Here is a 24,834-nt window from a genome sequence, read left to right on the forward strand (position 1 = left end):
AAAAAAGACAACGGCCTCACTTTGCTCAACAATGCAAATCATGATTCATTCAGCAAACACTTAACAGCATCCCTAAATTTTCAACTTATAAAACCACATTTCACACCATGCTTTCTTGATTTAGCCCTTCCAGTTCACAAGGGTCAAAGAGTTCTCAAAATTTCCATCTCCTACAATTATTATGGAAGTCATAGTAATTGTCAGCACTTGAGCCACAGTGTAACAACTCGTTATCATATAATATTTGCATGCAATTTTTCATGTCTTTGCAGTTTCGTCGTTCTGTATTTACCTGCATTAATACTTCCCTTAGTGCTTCTGACAAGATTCAAATATCCTACTTTTTTTTTCCCCATGGGCATGCACCAGGAACCAAATGCAGGATTCCAGCATGTCAGGCCTACACTTTTTTTAAATCTGCACATTTGAGATGTATTCACATACCATATACTACATCCAAAGTATATAATCAATGTCTCACAGTATCATCACTTAGTTGAGCAATCACACTCAATTTTCATTGTGACAAAAAGAAAAATATCAGAGACACACAAAAAAAGAAAATACAAAATAAAATATCCCTCATCCCCCCATTATTGACCCCTACTACTGGTGTGGTATACCTGTTACTATTGATGGAAGAATATTAACTTATTATTGTTAACTATAGGCTGTAGCTGGCAATAGTAATTTTTCTCCATATACCACTCTATTATTAATTCTTTGTACAAGTGTCATACATTTGTAGTAGTTCATGCAAGAACTTATTTATATCTGTAGCGTTAAACGGTGACATTCATGACGCTAAACAACCCCTTTCAACCAAATCACCTAAAATACAGCACTATTACTTATAATCCAACACCAAGTTACGCTCTCCTCTATCCATTCACAAACACAAGTTCAACCTTGTTAAAAATTCTGTACATATTAGGCAACTGCTTTATAGCTTCTGTTTATCTCTAGGTACCTTATATTCTATTTTTTAAAACTCTGAGTTTTAAAACTAATATTCTAGTTAGTTCCTATTACTGAAATCAAGCAATATCTGTCCTTTTGTGTCTGACTTATTTCACTCAGCATTACATGCTCAAGGTTCATCCATGTCGTGTGCTTCAGGACCACATTCCTTCTCACTGTTGCATAATATTCCATCATATGTATATACCACCTTTTGCTTATCCACACATCTGTTGATGGGCACTTGGGTTGTCTGTCTTTTGGAGATTGTGAATAATGCCACTATGAACATCACTGTGTAAATGTTTCTTTTATGTTTTCTCTACTACTAAAAAGAAGGATTTAGTGCATCATCATAATGCCATGCTGTATTAGTTAGGGTTCTCTACAGAAACAGAATCAACAGGGAACACTCACAAACATAAAATTTATAAAAGTGTCTCACATGACCACGGGAACACAGAGTCCAAAATCTGCAGGGCAGGTTGTGAAGCTGAAGATTCTAATGGAGGGTCTGGACGAACTCCACAGGAGAGGCTCACGAGCTGAAGTAGGAAGAGAGCCTTTCTCTTCTGAATCCTCCTTAAAAGGCTTCCCTGATTAGATTAAGCATCACTCATTGCAGAAGACACTCCATTTTGGCTGATTACAAATGGAATCAGCTGTGGATGCAGCTGACCTGATCATGATCTAATTCTATGAAATGTCCTCATTGCAACAGACAGGCCAGCACCTGCCCAGCCAGACAAACAGACACCACAACTTGGCCAATGTTGACACATGAACCTGACCATGCCTGTCTACCCCTTGTCAACTTGGCAGCTATATATATCACCTTAAAGCATACCCATTTCCAAATAAAAAACAATAAAATACTCATTTTTTCTTTTACCTAACAATACTCAACTGTCCTGAATATAACTGGATACACATTAAATCTCTCCAGAATAGGGCGCAAATCCTTGGGCAACATTCATTCTTAAACTTGATATCTTACAACTTAAATAGCAGACATGAACAAAACAGCATTACAGTCCTCGTTTCTGTAACTGATCACGTGGTCGAAGTTCATATTTATCACTATCTTCTTCCACTACCCATTCCATGTTCCCTTGACCCTCAGCAAGCACTTCAGCTGGCCATGGTTCTTTGCCTGGTGGGGTGACCCAAACCTTCATACCTGAAGTTTCAGAGTCATTGGTAGTCCTGCTTGGATTGGGTTGTTGCAGTTTTCCATTGATTTTAATCACAGGGCATGGTAGTACTAAAAGATACCCTAGGGGGATCTATATTCCAAGAAAATTCTTCTTTACCCCCATTATGTAGTTGCAGTCCTACTTCCCCCGGATAGTCAGGGTCTATCACCCCAGACAATAATATAATCCCCTTCTTGATCCAGTGGCATACGTAGCTCAAAGTGAACAGGTGACAGTCTTAACTTCCAGTTCAGTGGAATCATTGTTGTTTTTCCTGGAGAAAGCACTCCCCATTTTGGAAGCAAAACCTGTAGACCAGCAGAGCTCAGGGTCACAGGGACATGAAGCAAAAATTTTCCTAGTTGATCACTAGGGGTAATAGTGAGTGGTACCACTCCCATTTCCACCCCTTGGTTCCTGGACCCATGGATCCTTGCTATGGGAGAAACAGCACCATACAGCAGTAGCTGATTCAGAGCATATAGAGCCTCCTGGGGAACATTACCTCAGGCTTTCAAAGTACTGCCACATAGTTGGCACTGTAATTGAGTTTTCAAAAGGCCATTCCACTGTTCTATCAATCCAGTGACTTCTGGATGATGGGGAACATGGTAAGACCAGAGAATTCCAAGAGCATGTGCCCATTCCCACACTTCATTTGCTGTAAAGTGTGTTCCATGGTCAGAAGCAATACTATGCGGAATACCATGACGATGGATAAGGCATTCTGTAAGCGCACGGACGGTAGTTTTGGCAGAAGCATTGCATGCAGGGAAAGCAAACCCATATCTAGAGTATGTGTCTATTCCAGTTAGAACAAATTACTGCCTCTTCCATGAAGGGAGTGGTCCAATGTAATCAACCTGCCACCATGTAGCTGGCTGGTCACCTCGGGGAATGGTACCATATTGGGGGTGAGTGTAGGTCTCTGCTGCTGGAAGACTGGGCACTCAGAAGGCTGTAGCCAAGTCAGTCTTGGTGAGAGGAAGTCCATGTAGCTGAGCCCATGCATAACCTCCATCCCTACCACCATGACCACTTTGTTCATGAGCCCATTGAGCAATGAAAGGAGTCGCTGGGGAAAGGGGCTGAGTGATATCCACAGAATGGGTCATCTTATTCACTTGATTATTAAAACCTTCCTCTGTGGAAGTCACACTCTGGTGCACATGGGACACAAATACCTTCATCTTTTTAGCCCACTCAGAAAGGTCTATCCACATACTTCTTCCCCAGACCTCTTTGTCACCAATTTTCCAATTATAGTCTTTCTAAGTCCCTGACAATCCAGCTAAACCACTAGCAACATCCCATGAATCAGTATACAAACACACCTCTGGCCAGTTTTCCTTCCAAACAGAATGAACAACCAGGTACACTGCTCGAAGTTCTGCCCACTGGGAGGATTTCCCATCACCACTGTCCTTCAAGGACATCCCAGAAAGGGGTTGTAGTGCTGCAACTGTCCACTTTTGGGTGGTACCTGCATATTGTGCAGAACCATCTGTAAACCAGGCCCAAGTTTTCTCTTTGTCAGTCAATTCACTGTAAGGAACTCCCCAAGAGGCCACAGCTCTGGTCTGGGAAAGAGAAGGTAATGTGGCAGGAGTGGAGACCATGGGCATTTGGACCACTTCTTCATGAAACTTACTTGTGCCTTCAGGACCTGCTCTGGCTCTATCTCATATATACCATTTCCATTTTACAATACAGTGCTGCTGCACACGCCCAACTTTATGGCTTGGTGGGTCAGACAACACCCAGCTCATGATAGGCAACTCAGGTCTCATGGTAACTTGGTGGCCCATGGTTAAGTGTTCAGTCTCTACTAAGGCCCAGTAGCAGGCCAAAAGCTGTTTCTCAAACGGAGTGTAGTTATCTGCAGCAGATGGTAAGGCCTTGCTCCAAAATCCTAAGGATCTGTGTTGTGATTCTCCTTTAGGGACCTGCCAAAGGCTCCAGACAGCATCTCTATTAGCCACTGACACTTCCAGCACCATTGGATCTGCTGAATCATATGGCCCAAGTGGCAGAACAGCCTAGACCTGTTGCAGAGCCTCCTCTTGTTTAGGTCCCCACTCAAAATTAGCAGCATTTCTGGTCACCCAATAAATGGGCCAGAGTAGCAAATGAGGAATATGTTGTCGCCAAAATCCAAAGAGACCAACTAGGCATTGTGCCTCTTTTTTGGTCGTAGGAGGGGCCAGATGCAGCAACTTATCCTTCACCTTAAAAGGGATATCTTGGCATGCCCCACATCACTGGACACCTAGAAATTTCACTGAGGTGGAAGGCCCCTGTATTTTTGTTGGATTTATCTCCCATCCTCTGACACACAAATGCCTTACCAGTAAGTCTAGAGTAGTTGCTACTTCTTGTTCACTATGTCTAATCAACATGATATCATCAATATAATGGACCAGTGTGATGTCTTCTAGGAGGGAGAAACAATCAAGGTCCCTGCAGACAAGATTATGACATAGGGCTGGAGAGTGGATATACCCCAGAGGTAGGACAGTAAAGTATATTGCTGACCTTGCCAGCTGAAAGCAAACTGTTTCTGGTGGTCCTTACTAACAGCTATTGAGAAAAAAGTATTTGGCAGATCAATAGCTGCATACCAGGAAACAGGAGATGCAGCCTTATATTCCTCCCACCATTATCCTACACCCTTAAAATCCATTGCCACACATATTCCTCTGATTTCTGTCTATATAAATTAGAAAACTCACACAGTTCTTTTGGAGTATAACGTACCTCCTCAGGTGTGATACTTTGTACCTCACCTTTAGGAGCCTGTTGGGGCTTTAGTCTAGTTATAGGTCTGGAAGAAATGAGGGGTGGAGGGTGGGTCGTGAAAAGAATTAGAAATATCTTCCAAGCCATTTGCTTCAGGGCCTTCATTTGAGTTTCATCTGGTGAAAAAAGATTAATCACGTTAGGGCTAATCCCTTCAAGAGGAGGCTGGGTGGCCAACTCCTCAAGGCAGGCTGGAGGTGGGGTGGTTATGTCCTCAGGGCAAACTATTACAGGGTTATGTAGAGAAGACTCAGCATGACCTAGGGTTTCAATCTCACCCCTGACATCATTATCAACTCATATGTCACCATCCCATTTTTCAGGGTCCCACTCCTTTCCAATCAATGCCCTCAGTTTAATAGCACATACCATGCAACATTGAGATTTCAATTTATGTTGTAAAGTTGTTACTCTAACAATAAGATTCTTAATCTGATTTTCAGAGATCTCAAGTCTACGGCTGCAGGAAATAAGATTTTCCTTCGGGATACTTATAGAAACTTCTACATCTGTCAGATGGCGCTTAAGTATCTCGTTTGAAGTCTTAAGCCCATCCCTTTGGGCTTAAGCCAGTGTATCTAACAACATCCAACATCTGTATACCTCTTATTTCCACAAAACTCTGTAACGGTGTCAAAAACATTATCCCCCAGAGCCTGGCTTCATACAAGCAAAGAATAGAATGGTGATATTTTGACTATCTCTTTTGCCAACTCACTCCATGAATTGGGAGTGTCATTCTAATTATGGGAATCAGAGTCCTTGGTGCCTTTGAGTTCAATCAGAGTAGAAAAACATTCATATAAACCCATTTTTAAGATTCTGTTTCTTAAGAACCACTCCTGGTACCAAGATGTATTAGTTAGGGTTCACTAGAGAAACAGAATCAACAGGGAACACTTGCAAATATAAAATTTATAAATGTGTCTCACATGACCATGGAAACACAGAGTTCAAAATCCACAGGACAGGTTGTGAAGCTGATGATTCCCATGGAGGGGCTGGACGAACTCCACAGGAGAGGATCGCCAGCCAAAGCAGGAAGAGAGCCTATCTCTTCTGAATCCTCCTTAAAAGGCTTCCCTGATTAGATTAAGCATCACTTATTGCAGAAGACACTCCCTTCTGGCTGATTACAAATGGAATCAGCTGAGGATGCAGCTGATGTGATCATGATCTAATTCTATGAAATGTCCTCATTGCAACAGACAGGCCAGCACTTGCCCAACCAGACAAAGAGGTACCACAACTTGGCCAAGTTTGACACATGAACCTGACCATGACACATGCCATAAGAAAATTCATCATTACTAGCAGGTACCCCTGAATGTTGAACCAGTGTTGGAGGTATCAGATAAAGGAAAATCATGAGTACTAAAACTTCACGGATTTTATGTAATACTGCATTCTACAAAATAATGACTTCTCTAGATTCACATTAATTTTTTCAAATATTTAAATAAATATACTTTAAAGCTAAATTAAATCTCTATACATTTGGGTTACATTGAATCCAAATGTATATTATGCATATTAAAGTAACAGAAGATACATTTCTAGCATTTTCTTGTCAGTATCCTAATTCCATACAGTTCTGGGTGAGATTCCTTGATCTATGAATTTATTAGGAGAAAAATGGAAAAAAAATGTTCTACTAAAACCTTACTTCCTCCTGCCACCACTGATTCTGCCATCAAAGATTACCAAGATTCAAACAGGTTTTATGTAACATTCTTGGCAATGCTCTCACTGAAAATTTTGGGAGGATCAATAATGGCACAAACATAAATTGACTGTCATCAAATTGTCAAACTGTCTTATTTTTATATTTTATATCATTAATAAAAATAATTTTTATATTTTTATCTCAATGATTTTGTTTTCATGTTGAGCTTATGCATTAATAATTCTAAACCATTCACTTTGTCATGTAAAATTCATATAAACTAGAATTACAGCATTTTCTATTTAGAAATGGTCCCTTTTTCTTAAAAATGAGATTCAGAGGTCAAGAGACTTGCCATAGGAAGGTGTAGAAAGAGCCTCGTGAATCTTAGCAGCTATTCCAGCCCTATTCAGGCATCATGTTCCTCAATTTTAAGAGAGAAAATTCCCATCAATTTCTTTACAAATTACAGGTGCAAATTATATTTTAAAATAGATTTGTGGCTGTCAATCATGTTTCTTCAAGGGAAAGAAAATAAGAAGAGACCTATAAGAGTTTCCTTAGTAGAAAGAATGATAAGAAATTCTCAAACTAGAGAAGTCTCTCACTCTAACAGGTATTGCATCTGGCAGGCCTGGTCCAGGATCATAAATGCTTTGGAAGCCATGACACAAAGAGTGGTAGGAAGGGACTAAGGTCCTCTAGTCTGGAAGAGAAAGAGGCCCCATCAAACACTGAGAGAGCGAAAGAGAGATCAGATTTAGTTTCTGTTTCCAGAGGGCAGAAATAAAACCAATGAGAAGTTATAGAGGGGTAAATTGTATCTAAATTGAGAAAATTGCTAACCACTACATCTTTTTTTCTGTAAACAGAAAGGGTTTTCTTCTTTGAAAACAAGTTTTCTACCCTAGTTTTAAATTCAATTTAAGCAAACCTAAAACCAAATATTAAAGCAAGATAAGCTCAGGAGCAAACAGCTATTTTAGTAATGAGAATTTCTAAGACACTTTATCTTCACCCTCCTAGAGCCTTAAGGATTAACTGTATTTTGGGAAATAGTTTCCACTGAGAACATTTTGACTGTTTGATAAAGCTCATGCCTAATGTGATTGAGTTATTAACAAACATCAGTTTGGTTAGCAATCACTCAATTTTATCTGTATTAAAGGACGACATGATGGTTATACAATTTTGTTTATGTGTGTTTACTAAAACTTGCAAACTGTTCACTACAAAAACTCTACTTCCCTATGTGTAAATTATAATTTTTTTAAAAGGGGAGAGAAAAAAACAAGTCCACTTGTGATTAGACTTCACTTAAGCACCCTTTACCAACAGGTCTTACTTTTAATCTGGTTTGTATTATAAGATCACACTACATGGTGGAACAGACAGAAAAGTTCTGAGCCAAGTGATCTCGGAAAGGTGACCTGGTACCTACCTTCTCAAAACTCACACAATCTATTAGAGAAGGAGACTGACAAGAAAACCCAAGTGTTGTGCAGTATCATGCATTATTAGTGTCTTAAGAACAATGGTAGGACAGGAAAGAGGAGACAAGACAGGCTTCACTGAGCTAGCATCTGAATTTTTTCTCAAAGAAAGGAGGAATTTGCTAAGCAGACAGGAAGGTCTTTTTGCAGAGAGCACTGCATGTATAAACAGCCAAGAAGGCAGAATTAAAATATTTATTTTAGAAATTAAGCAAGCCTAAGGTAGAGGGGGTTAAAGGGCAGGAAATGACTTTGGAGATTTATAAGTCAGATCAGACCAGGGAGGGTCTTACAACCATGCTAAGGAGACTGGAATTTATAGTCTAGACAATGGGAAAATACTTGCTTGATAAAAATAGGAGATCACATTTGGCTTTTAAAACATCATGCTAAAAGAGAGAGAGATGGACTGAAAGGGAAAGGGATATGAAAAGAGGCAGAGAAATCAGGTTGATCAGAAAAGTCTGCAAACACTTGTCTGTTGCTTAGCTCTCCAGTTAAGAATTAGCTAGAAAACTTGTTAAAAATATAGATTCTCAGGTTCCACTCCAGATCTACTAAATCAGAATCTCTGTAGGTGGAATCCAGCAGTATGAGCTCAAAGTTCCCCAGGTTATACTGATAGGCAGCCAGACGTTGAGACCACTATACTACAAGAGATGATGAAAACCTGGATTCAGGGCACTATACTGGTGACTGGCAGGCAAGGCAGATATGAAAATCATGAGGGTAAAATGGGTAGACTGTCTGATTGATGTGGATGTGACAAGTGAGAATGAAAGAAAAATTCAAGATTACTCCCAGAGTTCGGGGTTGGATGGCTGCATAGATGATGAAGTCATTATAAAGACAGGTTATAAAGGAAAAGGAGCAGATCTTGGAGGAAATAATGAGATAAGTTTTAAACATCTTGTGTTTGAAGTATTTGTGGGACATGATGCTGGAGATATCCAGTAGGCTCGGGGGCTGCAAATGAATGACTAGGGCTGTGAACACAGAAGAGTCACTGACAATGAAAATCACAGCACTGTGTGAGGTCCCAAGCAAAAGACCATATAGAGTGAGAGAGTACAATGAGCAGACGTTGAACTCTGATTACATTACACTTAAAAAGGGAAGAGAGGGAGAAACAGAACAGAAGCAACCTGAGAGGCAGGAAGAGAAGAGAGAAAATGACTTCATGAAGAATAGAAAGAAGTTTCCAAAAGGAAGGGGAGTCAACAGTCTATAGCTGGAGAATCAACTGTTCTTTTCTTTCTACAATGAAAAGAAAATAACTCACTCATAGGGTTAATATGTGATAATTAAATAAGCTAAAATACATGAAAGTTTCTAGCACACATAGAACACAGGGTTCTGTTGCACCCTATCCCCTCTCTACTCCAAATCTTCACATAGTGGGTCTTATATCATGAGTAATCTGAGCCCCTCTCCCTATATTAAGCCCTTCAATGCTTCTAGATATTTTCTTTCTGACCCAGAAGAATTCTCAAGGTTCTAAATATGGACTCTCAAGTAAAAAACACCAGCATTAAAATCCCAGCTCCATTTCCAAATAACCTGAGCAAGTGACTTGTCTCTGACCTTATGAATGATAATAGGATTATTGTGAGGATTAATATATGTATAGTGTCTGACCCAGAGTAAGTGCTCAATAAATATTGTCACTGCCATTATTATTGACAACAAACTACTAAGTCTTTCTTTCTCTTCCAAGAAAAGAGTCAAACCAAATTAAAGAAAAAGAACCATCAATAATTAACTTAGAAGAATTTATATTAAGAAGATAGAACATATTTTGTAAAAGGAGGAGACCAAATACATAAAAATTCTCATCAACTCTTGAGTTTCTGAATTAAACAGTCTGTTGAAAATCTTTTAAAAAGACAATGTGGACCAGATTTTAGTAAAAAATAAAATGCTTGTAATACAACAATGTTCAAGTACACCAGGGCCTTTGGAAACCTCTATCTGTTTATATATATACAACAGTAATTAATGCTTACAACAAGTTATTGTTATCTATATTAAAACAACTTCCTTTAAAATCTCTAACAGCCCTACTTTTTCTCAAAGGTTGTGTTCTTTTAAAGCTTTTATAACTCAGGATTTTCACGAGTCAGAATGACCTTTCTTTTCCAAGTGGTTTAAAATGAAACTTTTGCCATCATGTCCTGAAATAAAAATTAGAAAAAAACTGTAATTTTTAGAACATCTAAATTTCTAGAAGAACTGGACAGAAGGAACACAAAACTACAGTACAAACAGTCCCACTCAGGAGATGACTGGAAACCCACCCAGAGCAGAGGCAATGAACTAAGAATTGGATTCAATCCCTTACTGTCATTTTCCAGCCCTATGATTGTGAACTTGAAACTCTCAGAGCTATAATTTCCTTATATGTAAAATGGGAATATAATAAAATTATCCAAATCAGAAGGGTTCTCTGTGGCTCAAAATGAAAATACTCTATAAGAACTCACTCCAACATGGATTCTTTATGCACTTAAAAGTATTAAGTATGTATTTCTTTTGAAACTTGTAAAGCACCTCATGATAACCTCTATCTTAATATGCAACTGTCTTTTCACTGTCTAGCTAATGGCCTCCCATGCTAGACGGCAGGGGCAGTATCTTTTATCTCTTTAGCTACAGAGGATTTCACAGTGAAGCACCCAGCGAATGGCTGATTGCTGATGGAATGAATGAAAGCCATAAAATGTTTAGAAAATAGATATTATTATTATTATTATTATTATTATTATTATTGCTGTTGCTGTAGGAATATATACTTGAGATGCTTCTAAACTGCCCTTTAGATTCAGGTAAAATTAGCATGATAAATTACAAAATTGTTCTAACATTAAGGTATTACTGATCAACATAGTTCTAAGAGATATATAAACCCCCTGTTGGAACAAACAAATGTTCTCTAAAAGTCCATGGCATCATTTGACTTTCTCTTAAACATATTTTAAAATTAATAGCTTAAGCACTTGAAAACTTTTTCTTTTTCCTTAGTAGCACATAATATAGACTGTAAAAGAAATGAGGAATACTCTATCCCCTTGTTATTCAACTTGGGGTCCATGTACCAGCAGAAAGCATCACCTGGAAGCTTACTAGAAACTGAAAATCTCAGACCTCACACCAGATCTACCAAATCAGAATCTGCATTTTAATAAGATTCTCAGGTGATTTGCACATTCAAATTTGACAAGCACTGCTCTAGTCTACCAGAAATGTGGACCTACTTTGTATAACACATAATTAGGTCATACAAAAGTTTAATTTGTTCTTAGATTCTACCTAGAATCTAAGAATTCTAGAATCAATCACTCATTTCTTTTTCTTCTAACAACACTTAACATCTGTTTAATCTATGATAAACACAAGAAAAACATGTCTAATGATCAACTACAAATATTGAGTAGCTTCAGGAGTATATTTAAGGACATCAAGAAGTATGTACTATATTTGATTCTCTGAAACTGTCCATCCTTCTTTAACAAGTTAGAGCCAACAACTGCAAATTTCTACAGCTGGCTACTAATCACCACTAATATACCAAGTAATAATGCTAAACATCCATCTGTTTTTACTACTGACAACAAAAAAAATACAGTTACCATTTAATACAATGACACACTACACTAAATGAACCCCAAACACTTGGGGAGCTGATAGCAGCTCAACATTGCAAATGTAATTAAAACCATCAAACTATATACTTGAAAACAGTTAAAATGGGAAATTTTAGGTTGTATATACGTCACCAAAATAAAATATTTTAAACCCACTGTACACTACAATACAAAGAGTGTATCCTACTGTAAACTATATACTATATGTAATAAGTATAATGATATTGGTTCATCAATTGTAACAAAGGTACCATACTAATGCAAAATATCAATGATAGGGAAAAGTATGTGGGTGAGGAGGGGTATATGGGTAATTTCTGCACGTAAGTAAAAAAAAAAAATCTGCAGTGCTTTTCTGTAAGCCTACAACTGCACTAAAAAAAACAGTCAATAAATTTTTAAAAAGTGATTTAAAAAAAAAAAGGACTCCAAAGGGAATCTCCTTTTTTTAAGGAGGTACACTGGTGTCTTTCTCCATTTATCAAAAACGATTTGAGGGTCAGAGTCACATCCTTATTTGCTACATCCCTAAAACAATGTCCACTAAATAAAAGCCCTCAACATTTGTTAAAATAAATGTTTCATGAAAAATGTAGACAACTATTGTCAAGAAGGATTTGACAAAGATTTTATCTCTAAGATAGGGACTAAACTAAAAACACCTAAGACCTCTTCTGGATTTTAATCGAAAATATGATGCTTAATACATTCCCCAAGCCAAGTAAGAGCTTGTGTTTCAATGAATGAAATAGGCAAAACTAAAAGAGAAAAGGCCTCCAGACAAGTGAAAAATAAATGGAATAGGTAACAATTTGAGATACACTTTAGAAGTAAAACAGATCCTGTAGATGGTGGGTAAAAGAAAATTGGATCAGTTTCTTAATTAGGGAGAGTTTTAGGAGGTGAAATGCTTGTTTTACCCTGCTGTGCATGCAGGAAAGAGGACGGAAGGTTTGAGTTTGGAAAAGCACCTAGACGAATGTAAGAAAAGGGCAGCTCTTATAAACTACAGAGGTGGACCAGACAGAAGCTGAGCTAAAAGAGAGCCAAGAGGTTAAAATGTTGATGGGCAGATGGGAGGAAATAGAGACCTTCACCTGCCCTCAGTATTTGAAGAAGAGGAAGCAAATGGCCTAAGAGTGGTCCATCGAAGAGTTAAGAGGGCAAAGGTACTTCTATCTAATCCAGTTATGAAACAGTCATTCAAGAACTCAAAAGAATGGAGAGAAAGAGTTAAAAAAAAAAAAAAAAACAGAGGAAAAATAACTGGCTGCAAGTTTCACTGGACAGAGATACAGGTTAAAAAAAAAATGAGAGAAATTATAACATTACCCATGAAAGCAGATAAAAATAGAGATGGATTGAGAAGCTTCAAAGGAACAAAGACGAAGGGAGTAAATCCATGTGCAATTCAAGCTGAAGGCTGATTATTCTAAAGGCTTAATTTGGTATGGTGGGTTCTAAATGGATAAGAACCAGGGAAACTCAGTTATACTCACCTCAAAAACTGAAGATAATAATAGTACTTAGTTCGAAGGAACATAAGAATTAAATGCGATAATACATTTAAGCATTATAACTGGGCAATAAAACAACATATGTTTGGATGAATGGGCAAGCTGTGGTGTATTACGAGAAGGTCATAACTTGAGAAAGAGAGAGATCTTCATTCAAAACCAATTGTTAACAGAAAATGACAAGTGCTGGAGAGGATGTGGAGAAAGAGGCACACTTATTCACTGTTGGTGGGAATGACAAATGGTGCAACCACTGTGGAAGGCAGTTTGGCGGTTCCTCAAAAAGATGAATATAGAATTGCCATACGACCCAGCAATACCATTGCTGGGTATCTACTCAAAGGACTTAAGGGCAAAGACACAAACGGGCATTTGCACACCAATGTTTATAGCAGCATTACTTACAATTGCAAGGAGATGAAAACAGCCAAAATGTCCATCAACAGACGAGTGGCCAAACAAACTGTAGTATATACACATGATAAATATTATGCAGCTTTAAGACAGAATAAACTTATGAAGTATGTAACAACATGGATGGACCTTGAGAACATTATGCTGAGTGAGACTAGCCAAAAACTAAAGGACAAATACTGTATGGTCTCACTGATATGAACCGACATTAGTGAATAAACTTGGAATATGTCGTTGGTAATAGAGACCATCAGGAGATAGAAATAGGGTAAGATAGTGGGTAATTGGAGCTGAAGGGATACAGTCTGTGCAACAGGACTGGACACAAAAACTCAGAAATGGACAGCACAATACTACCTAACTGTAATGCAATTATGTTAAAACACTGAATGAAGCTGCATGTGAGAATGACAGAGGGAGGAGGGCTGGGGACATAAATGAAATCAGAAAGAAAGATAGATGTTAAAGATCAAGATGGTACAATCTAGGAATGCCTAGAGTGTATAATAATAGTGAAATGTACAATGTACAAATTTTAAAAATGTTTTGGCATGAGGAAGAACAAAGGAATGTCATTATTGCAGGGTGCTGAAAATAGATGATAATTAATACTTTAAAACGTCACCTTATGTGTGAGACTAAAGCAAAAAATGTTTGTCAAAATTTATATTTTGACTAGAGCATTTCCTAATATAACTCATGTAGATAGTTTGATTGAATGTCATAAGTACATGGAATCTCAGGTAGCGCATGAGATTTTGCTGGTTTGTCCAGAGTGATCCCCCAATGAATTCCAGAACGATTTGATCAGTGACTGGAAAAGTATTTGCAAGCCCCCTTCGGGGAATGGTGAGAGTGGAGAGAAATTCAACTTCCTCAAGTTGAATTCTTGATATTCTCACAAGCAGTGTGGATAACCAAAGCTATAGGCAGAGCCCCCAGTCTTGGGGTTTGTTCACATGAAACTTAATCCCACAAAGGATAGGTCAAGTCTACTTAAAATTTAGGCCTAAGAGTCACCCCCAAGAGAGCCTCTTTTGTTGCTCAGATGTGGCCCCTCTCTCCAGCCAACACGACGAGCAGTCTCACCACCCTTCCCCTCTCTGCGTGGGACATGACTCCCAGGGGTGTGGACCTTCCTGGCAACGTGGGACAGAGATCCTGGAATGAGCTGAGACTCAACATCAAGGGACTGAGAAAAACCCTAGAATGAGCTGAGAATTAACATCAAGGGATTGAGAGAACCTTCTTGACCAAAAGGGGGAAGAGTGAAATGAGACTAAGTGTCAATGGCTGAGAGATTCCAAACAGCGTCGAGAGGTTATCCTGGAGGTTAGTCTTATGCATTAAGTAGATATCACCTTGTTGTTCAAGATGTAGTGGAGAGGCTGGAGGGAATTGCCTGAAAATGTAGTGCTGTGTTCCAGTAGCCATGTTTCTTGATGATGATTGAACAATGATATAGCTTTCACAATGAGACTCTGTGAACGTGAAAACCTTATGTCTGATGCTCCTTTTAGCTACTATATCAACAGAAGAGCAGAAAATATGGAATAAAAATAAATAATAGGGGGAACAAATGTTAAAATAAATTTAGTTTGAAATGCTAGTGGTAAATGAAAGTGAGGGTTAAGGCGTATGGGATGTATAGTCTTTTTTTTCTCTATTATCATTTTATTTCTTTTTCTGCTGTCTTTTTATTTCTTTTTCTAAATCGATGCAAATGTACCAAGAAATGATGAATATGCAACTATGTGATGATATTAAGAATTACTGACTGTATATGTAGAATGGAATGAAATCTAAATGTTTTGTTTGCTAATTTTTTTTAATTAATAAAAAAAGTTTAAAAAAAAAACCAATTGTTATTTTTTAGCTGTGTGGTTTTAAGTCTATTTCTTCATCTACAGGATCATTAAACATTACACAACATAAGTCAATCTCATAAATTGCATAGTACATAATAAATGCAATGTTTAATTGAGATAATCTCATTCTTTAATGTTATTGCACCTGTTTTTTTTTGACAACATAGTTAATTTTTGGTTATTCAAGGAATACCTATATAATTAAACAGGAATGGGGCTATAGCTACAAACAGTGCTACTTCAAAACAGGTGTTTAAATATCTGTATCTCTTAACTATTCCTCTACTATTTTTTATGGAAAAGTTAAGAAAATGTAAAAAGGACTAAATATGAATTCATTATTTTTACTATTTTAGCAGTGCTGGTAACAGTTTTGTCAAGAAATAATTGAACTATTGTATATGATGATGTTTTTAAATACTAATCAATGTATATTTATTAGAAACTGCTTTACCTATTCCAAGAATATAAGAAAGTTACATCTATATCCTGAATTTTAGAACCAGATAGGACTTTGGGGTTTACCTAATTCAACCCTGTTAATTTACAGATAAAAAAACTGAGGATTGGAAAACTAAAGGAACTTATCCAAACCCTCACAACTAATTAGCAGCAGATCCAAGACCAAAACCTAAGTCATTTAAATCGCAGTCCAATTGTCTTTTCACTCACTATTTCATGCTACCCTCCTCACTTCCACATATACATCGCATGCTTCTGCACAATGGAGAGTAATTATATAAGATTTTATATTCTTTGACAGTACCTGACTTGTGCTAATAAATTATTTGATGGTTTGATCCCCTCATTAAATGTGGCAAACTATATTAAATAAATATACATGAATTGAATTTATAACGAATTACATGATCATAAAGCTCATTTAAGAAAACTTTCTGCAATTTAGTTCAGAACTTTAATAGTATTTTGTAACCACAATATATCACTATTTGGAAGTTATGTTGTATTAAATCAAATCACAAATATATGTTGCATTTCCTAGTGTTAGAAGAAAACATACAAAGAAGTGAAAAATAATGAAGATTTAAATAGTTAAGACAATACAGTCACAGAAGGAATGGCACAAAAAAGTATATGTGTGTGCTGATTTGAAGCTAATATGTACCTCAGAAAAGCCATGTCCTAATCCTCATTCAATACTGCTGGGTGGAATCTTTTTTATTGTTTCCATGGAGATGTGACCTACCCAATTGTGGGTGGTGACTTCTGATTAAATGGTTTCAATGGAGATGTGTCTCCACCCATCCAAGGAGGGGTTCCTTACTAGAACGTGTAAGAGGGAATCATTTTGGAAAAAGCTTTAGAGCAACCAGAGCCAACAGAGTCAACACAGCCAAGGACCTCTGGAGATGAAAAAGGAAAATGCCCTCAGAGGAGCTTCGTGAAACAAGAAGCTGGACGAGAAAGCCAGGAGACGTTGCAATGTACCTTTCCAGCTCACAGAGATGTTCTGGACCCACAGTTCTTCTTGAGTCAGGGTATCTTTCCCTGGACACCTTAATTTGATCATTTTCACAGTCTAAGAACTGTAAACTTGCAATTTAATAAATTACCTTTTTAAAAAGAGTTCCAGTTCCAGCAAACTAACACAATGAGTAACTGCTAAAGACAGTAACTTCTACATAGGACAATAAACCCATATGGGTCCAACTGAGGACCCAAGCTGCATTAAAGGCAAGGGAAACAGTGTAAGAGGAAGCATGAAAGTGTATATACACACGTTTTCCTCAAGGGCCAGTGAGTATCCAAGCCGTTAAGAGCTACAGGTCTCTAGGCAGGGGAATACTGCTGACCAGGACAGAAAGCAAATTTGGACCCCACTTTTGAAAGGCCATGTATTCCCTCCCTCCCTCTCTCTCTTCTAAAAGTCCAAACCCATAAAGATTTTTCCCCTTATAGTTTGCAATACATTCTCAAATTAAGGAAAATAAAACAATAGCACCTTGATTTCTTAACAGATTTTATAAAGTTGAAATGTCCTAATAATGAGGAGGAAATAAGAGCCATCTTAAGTGAGAAAAGCCAGATTTTGTTAGACAACTCTTCTCTGTTTACTAATTCTAAACTATAAGAGGCTCAATATATGAAAAAATACGTAAATGTCAAATTATTCACAGATGACATTATCATATGACTTGAGGAAAAACTATAAAAACAAATTTAGTTTTAAAAGGATACCATCTACTTTGTGGCTCTTACTATCACCAAAGCACTGTCTGAAATAATTAGCTAAATTATTCTTAAAATCTTGACTCCCTAAGCCAAAGTAGCTAACTGAATAAAACTGTGTTCTGACACCAATTAGTGCTTTTAGAACCTGCATTAGTTGGTTGACCCCAGGATTTCATTTGCAACAGGATGTTTTGCTATATGCTGTTGTTGGAAAATGGACATGAACATCAGTTAATATCAATTCAAGAGTCTGTCACCAAAACCAGACTGTGCTAAAGAACAAAAGAAAAACAAAAACAAAATGGCAGGACCTCCCAGAGACCTCGGAGAGATTTTAAGGGTAGGATAACTAGAACCTCATTGAAATCACTGACAAAGGAGAATCTACATTAGGGGTAATGCTCCACAAATGTGTTTCTAATTCACTAATTAGAATTCAGCATGTCTTTTCTAAAAGAAACATTAAAATTTGTAACTAGGTTCCCAGGATAAGCCAAACAAATTCTGTTTTAGACAGAAAAACTATACACTAACTGTGAAACACAATACAACTTAGGTAAAAATATTGTACAATATTTAAAATGCTTGTTCCTCTAGGGCCTAGCAATCCCTGAGACAGACATAAAGTCCTTTTTCCCCATCTTATTCATGCCGAGTAAATGTCCCCTCCCACAAAAGCCCCCAGTTTCAGATAACCTGGACAATTCACTGGTCCTTAAGCACATTACTAGTGTTTAAGAATTCCCCTTGCCTTTGACACTCTTTTTGCTAGTCTACCTATGAAGACTCCCCAAAAGTATCCAGACCAATTAGCATTCAAGTCCAGGGTGAGAAACCTGCAGTCAAACACCTAAAATATTCTAAAAACAGCTTGTATATTCTCCTTACAACCCAAAAATGAAGTGCAAGTGAAAGAAGTAGACGTGAGTAGGGTAGGGAAGGACTTTCTCCTGACATTCTCTAGGCCCCAGCTAAGTTGGACTCCGACAGATCACACTGCCTTTGGACCATGAAACCAAGGAAAGCGGAATGGTAGCAATCTCCTAAACTTTGCAAACTGCCTTGGGTAGGGACCAAAGGTTTCCATTCTCTACCTAGAGCCCAGAACTGTGCCTGCACATGGCAACTGAACATGGAATGAACGATTACATGCAGCTTCCTGGCTTCTCCATTTCATCACCATCCTGCAGAAGGCCTTCTTCCTCTGATACCAGTCACTCAGCCCCTTCTCCCTGTGGCCCTTCCAAAGCGAATTCAAGCATTTAGCTAAACCAGACTTTTACGCTATAACATCAACTCCCAAGTAGACACAAGTTCATTTATTTTGCCAAAATATGGAATACTATATGTCTGTGAACAGAGCACACTATCCTTCCACCCACCCCCCACACATGCATGTATGCATGCAATAGGAACACTGGCTGCTTAAAAACATACAGTCAAAAAGTACATGGTGGCTCAGTAGATAATTGGCATTATTCATAGTGGGTGTGCTGACTACTTTTCAGGATGTTTCTCTGCTAAATGTTAGTTACACAAAAGGCTATCAATAAATATTTATTAAATGAATAATAAATGAACCCAGTGGATAATGTAGATAATATGAACATTGATAGGTTAGGGGATATTTAGACTCATGAGTTTTAAAAATCTATACACAACTTTTCTTGATCAAATATATACTTTTGAGCCTAAGATCCTAGACTTAATAATTTTAATGTACTCATTAAGTCAAAGAATAGAAGAGAAAAAGAAACACAATGACATCAGTGTGCCTACTCCCATACTGCAAAGTGATATAGTCACACACATGCATCTATACTTTCCTATAATATAAACCAAGATAGCTTACTCATTCAAATTTCAAAACATATCATACGGGAAGGTGGAAAAGTTATTTTTGTTGTTTCTCTAAAAGTATAGCTCTTTCTCGGTTTCAACTCCAATGTAAAAATTGTCAATGATATAGTAAAAGTAAGATTTTTTTCAGGGTTAACATACTCTGCTCCACATTCTGCACTTGATCTTAGCCAAAGGATAAGCAATTCTGGTTCATATTCTGTATTTGTTACATGCATATGTGACTGTGAAAAGTCCGGATTTCATACATTGTTTTGGGCATTTTTTATTAAATAGCACCATTTGATATAACAGCACAGTTATATTCGCCCAGAGAGTGGTCAAGGGCAGAATTTTGTGGAACATAAAATATGCACTACAAATCAGTAACTATTCCTGTTATGATAGTAAAAAGCATATATTTGCTTATTTACACTTAAGTAGGCAAACAGAAACCACCAATGGAGAGAAATATTTAATGAACTAATAAAAATAAAGAAAAGCATATACAGTCCTGGGAATGAAACACTTAAGGGCATGGAACCTAGCTCATTTCTTGTTTTCCCTGAATAATCTGTATCCTTTCTTTCATCACAGTCATCACTATTTCTCAAGACCATCTTTCTCTCCTCCCATTTTTACTTCTCTTCTTTCCAAATTTCTGACTCACCAACTTTTCTTCAACCTCATCTACTTTTCTACTTTGAAACCCCCCTCCAGATTTTCAAGTAATTATAGCAGGAGAGATCTCTAAAAATTGGAGCAGTGTGAAGGGGTAAAAGGAAACGGGACACCGTATACTTCGGGTCTTTTCTGCCTGAACCTGAAAAACACTCCTCCTTACACAGCAAGGCAGAGCAGACTATATCCCACTAAGCCTCTATGTTGGTTGAGAAATACCATCTGCCTACACTGGGTAGATCATTACAGAAAGCAAGGAAGCAGTCTCAGGTTTCGAAAGTGGATAGCCCAAGCATCAGTGAACACCTTCCCTTGGACCTGCTTGTGAGAGGTCACTTGTTCCAGTGGATGCCCTCACTTCTCAGGCCTGGCTCACAGTTTTACACTATTTCATATCTCTTCACAGGCTAGCAACAGGCTTTCACATGAGGCAACCGCACAAAATTTCCTATTTCATTCGCAGTATTTTTTCTTAATTCAAACCTCATTAGGAAGGAATTGGTCATAACAGAAATACCATATTCTATTTCTGCCCTCAATTTTTCTTTCTGAGATTCAGGAGATGGGAAAGTTTGGAGATAGGAAGGAATGACAGACCAGACTGCGAACTCCTGGGTGTGGCTACAGTGATATGGAGATTGGAAGATCTTAACAACTCTGAACTCCTAGTATCCAAACCGCAATTATCTGCCAGAGAGCTTGTCTGATGTTCACTTCTGCACAATTGTGTAATGGGAAACCCTGATGCAATGTTTAAAGAATCAAAATCACAAAGATGAAGGGAAGGTACATCCTTCCTAGATGGTTTCTGCAGGTACAACATAACTTCAGTGTAACAGCAAAAAGATATATAGATGAATGACTTAAGAAAGAAAAGCTCCTTTAAAAACTGTCTTTTAACTGTTTTCAGTTGCAATGGCTACTTAAATAGCTTATTTCCAAAAGAGCTAAACTTGAGATCTTCTGAAAAAAAAAAAACACTTTTTTTTTCTAGGTCAAAGCCTGCATTAAGGTCAAAGAATCATTCCGTCTCACAAAAATAATACCAGCAAACGTTCTCCCCACAATATTGTTTCAGCAATTGTATTATTCCAACAACAAACACAAAGCCTACAGGAATATATTTTCATTTCAAAGGGGGGAAAGGCAGGGTCATAAGGTGGAACTCCTGGAATGCAGCAAAATATTGCAAAAGAACAAGAAAAATTTAAGTCAGAAGATCATTTCTAAAATCCTCTTAATCTAATGTTAGATTTCAGGAGCCTTTAAATGCTTTAAAACCAAAAGCAACGTAGCAAATGAAAATAAATGGGAAAATCACATAATATTACAATTGCTTCCACTAGAAGAGTTGCATAAATCTACTGCAACGGCGAAAAGGAAAAGTTTGCAGATTTAAGAAATCTGTAAGTATGCAGGCTTCTGGGACAACCTCTAGGTGCTGCTGTAGAGACCCCCTTCCTAAGACCACTCATTTTTTTTCCCCAAATGGTTTTAGCGTCCCCTCCCCCCTGACTGCGCTGCAGTGCGCAAAGCCATTATAGACAATCACTTCAAATATATTTGTTGCTGAAAGGCCTCAGACAATAACATTCTCCAGGTTCAAGGATCCAAACTGGCAACTTTACTTTTCATTCTTAATTATATATAGGTGGAGGAGTTAGAGGGAAATATTAGCAGGGTTGTGTTCAACAAGCAAGCAGAAGGCTGAAGAAGCAAAAAGACAGCTTCTACTGGAGCATTCCGCACCCCCATTCCCAGCCATCTCTCCACACGGAGTATTTCTAAATGTTAAAACCAATCCTGTGCATAAGGTAGAACTGTCAGATGAGATCAGGGCACGTGGGAGAATAGGGTGGGGCGGTTCCTGCAATGAGCTCTCAGCTGCATAGGCTCCATTTGACATCTCAGCTTCTGCATCCGAGAAGGATACGAGAGAGATCTGGATCTGAGAAGCTCATAGGAAAACCGGGGTGTGGAGGTGGGGGGAGCGAAAGCACTCAACGTTCGCATCAGATTAACCAGTGCCCGACCGCGGTCCAAGTGCCCAGGCGCCTCCTGAGATACGCAGCATCCTAACAGCCCAGCGTCGGGCGGGAGACCTGCAGTGCTCAGCCCTGGCGCTTTGAGGCCGGGGGCCGGTGTCTTCCCGCGGAGGCAGCCGAGTGAGCCACGGCGCCGCAAGGCCAGCGAGGATGGGGAAGTCAGAGCCTTTACCTGTGATGGACCAGGTCCAGCGGTAGAACTCCACAGTGTCGTTGAGCGCCGTGGACACCACGTTCAGGACACTACCCGGCTCCGAATCCAGGAGCCCCATCGCGACGGTAACAGACGCTGGCGGCGACAAGAGAAATCAGAGGCGACAGCCGAGGGGACGAGGGGCAACTGGGGACCCCTCTAACGGCGGCCTCCCGGCGGCGTCAACTCCTCTTGGTGGCGCCGCGGCGGAATGCGGCGACTGGGATGCGGCAGCCGCGGCGGCAAGGAACCCAGCAGTGCAGAAGGTGTCGTCAAGGCTCCGAAGAGGAGGAGGAGGCTGAGGACGAGGTCCCGCCGCGAGCGCCAGGCGCTGCACCACTCCGCCGCCTCGCGCCGCCGCCGCTCCAATCTCCTCCGCCGGCGTCACGTGTCGGTGCGCGGAGGCGGAGGGGCCGACCTGCCCCTCCTCCCGCCCGCGCGCCAGGGTTCTACTGCGCAGGGATGTTGCGGCCCCGGGGCTGGAAGGCGAGGTGGGGGGGGGACGAGATCCGCGCAGGCGCGCACCGCCCGGCAACCCTCGCCCCCTTACCCCTCCTCCACGGTACGGGAGCGAGACACCTGGACCCTTGCTAGCCTCCTCTCCCCATCCTCCTCCTCCGCCTTCCTTCCAGGCTTCAGGCCCCTCCCACGGGTGACCTCGCATCCTCCCGGGATAACCAAGGGAACAGGACAGGGAAGAATGGAAGGTTTGTGTGCAAGGATGAGGGCGGCGAGGTGTTTTGGCCTGTCACTCGCCCCGATTTCCCTTATGTTTCTGTTACCACCCCACCTCCCACCAGGACACACTTGCCACCAAGACGAGGGGAATGAATAACTTACCCCTCTAAATAAGTAAGGACATATCTGTCTTCCACGCTTCAGAGCTGGTGAAAGAACTGGGGCGACGGGGAGGGAAGGATCTACCCATTAATTGTCAAGGTAACAAAAAATTGAATGAATGCTTAATGTGATCTGCAGACCCTTATGATACACACAGAACAATCCAAGCAATGCAATTTTGTTATATTAGGCGATTAGAGAGTTCAAAGTAAAAGGAGAACAATAAGTTGCAGTTAAGAGAAGTCTTCTTAGAACGGATGGAGTTGAGGTGAACCCAAAAGAAAAATTGTTCAGGAGACAGAGGGCAATCTAAGCAAGAGAAGAAAACATAAATTAATTTTTGATTAAAGAAAAAATTGTTTAGAAAGGAAGAAGGTGGGATGCAATAAAAAGAATCTACCCTCTGAAAAGTGTACTTATGAAAAGTAGCAAAAACTCACTATATACGTTCATAATTTGATAGCTTCTGACATAAAACATTATCTTTCAGAATAGTCCAATAAACTTTCACCTATTTATTAAACGTGTTGCCTACTTCTTGTTGATCTTGTCACCTACTTCTTGTTTAGTCTTTTCTGCACCTGCGTTTAAAGGCCACTGAGTCAAGTGTGTGATTGCTCCTGACCTCTAACTCTGTTAAAATAATGGGAAAACTACCTTTCATTGTATTTATTTTCCACTTGACCCAGTTATATATTCTTTGACTATATTTTATACTGGAAGCATCCCAGAGAATAAAAATTATTTTTGGCTCCTTGTTGAAGACCTAACCCAGTGCTATAAACAGTAATAAATATTTATGATGATGCAAAATTATAATTTATCCTCCCTTCAGAACATAAACACTGTTGTAAATGGCAGGTGCTCTGGGTAGAGAAGATAATTAAAAGTAACTGATTTATTGTATAACTCAAGCAAACAGTCTTCCCTAAATTGTCTATTCTTGAAATTAACCAAATAAAATATAATTTGTTAGTTTAACAAATATATGTGTCAGATTAAAGTTTTCTGGGTTAAAATTATGGTTTCTTAAATCCCAGTCCCAAAGAGTATCAGGCAGTTTCTAGTACCTATTTAAAAAACAGAAAAAACCATCCACACAAGTTTCTCCCTTTGGAGACTAGATGAAGATCAACTATCCAACCATTTACCTTGATGATTTTAGCAGATTAGCTTGAACTTCCCCTGGAATACAGATCGGCACTTCTGTATGATGGAATCTTTAAATGCTGTGTAGGGAGAAGATACTCACACCCTCCCCCCTATACACATGCACACAATCTCAATATTTTTACATGTTTTATACAGTGTGAAATTGTTGAAATGGCTTAAAATACTATTACCCCAGACTCTCCTTCTATAGGAGAGGCCAATTTAAGTTCCTCTATTCACTAGGGGGCGCCAATCACATATAAGAAAATGCTAGTCAAGCGATGACAAGTATGTTAGGAGAAGCGGTTACACTTCCATCACCTCTTTCACTCTC

At 39.0% G+C, this 24,834-nt stretch overlaps 1 protein-coding gene across 1 annotated transcript in view; it reads right to left on the reverse strand.

The window, feature by feature from the left end:
- ELOVL4 (ELOVL fatty acid elongase 4) overlaps positions 1 to 22,872 on the reverse strand; it is a 36,036-nt gene extending 13,164 nt beyond the window's left edge. Inside the window, exon 1 of the mRNA XM_077162301.1 lies at positions 22,488 to 22,872. Within this exon, the coding sequence (XP_077018416.1) occupies positions 22,488 to 22,587 (100 nt within the window). The 5' untranslated portion in view covers positions 22,588 to 22,872. The remainder of the gene's footprint in view (positions 1 to 22,487) is intronic.
- Between the last annotated feature and the right edge of the window lie 1,962 nt (positions 22,873 to 24,834).

The sequence above is a fragment of the Tamandua tetradactyla genome, chromosome 5, assembly GCF_023851605.1.
Source record: "Tamandua tetradactyla isolate mTamTet1 chromosome 5, mTamTet1.pri, whole genome shotgun sequence".
Classification (NCBI taxonomy): domain Eukaryota; kingdom Metazoa; phylum Chordata; class Mammalia; order Pilosa; family Myrmecophagidae; genus Tamandua; species Tamandua tetradactyla.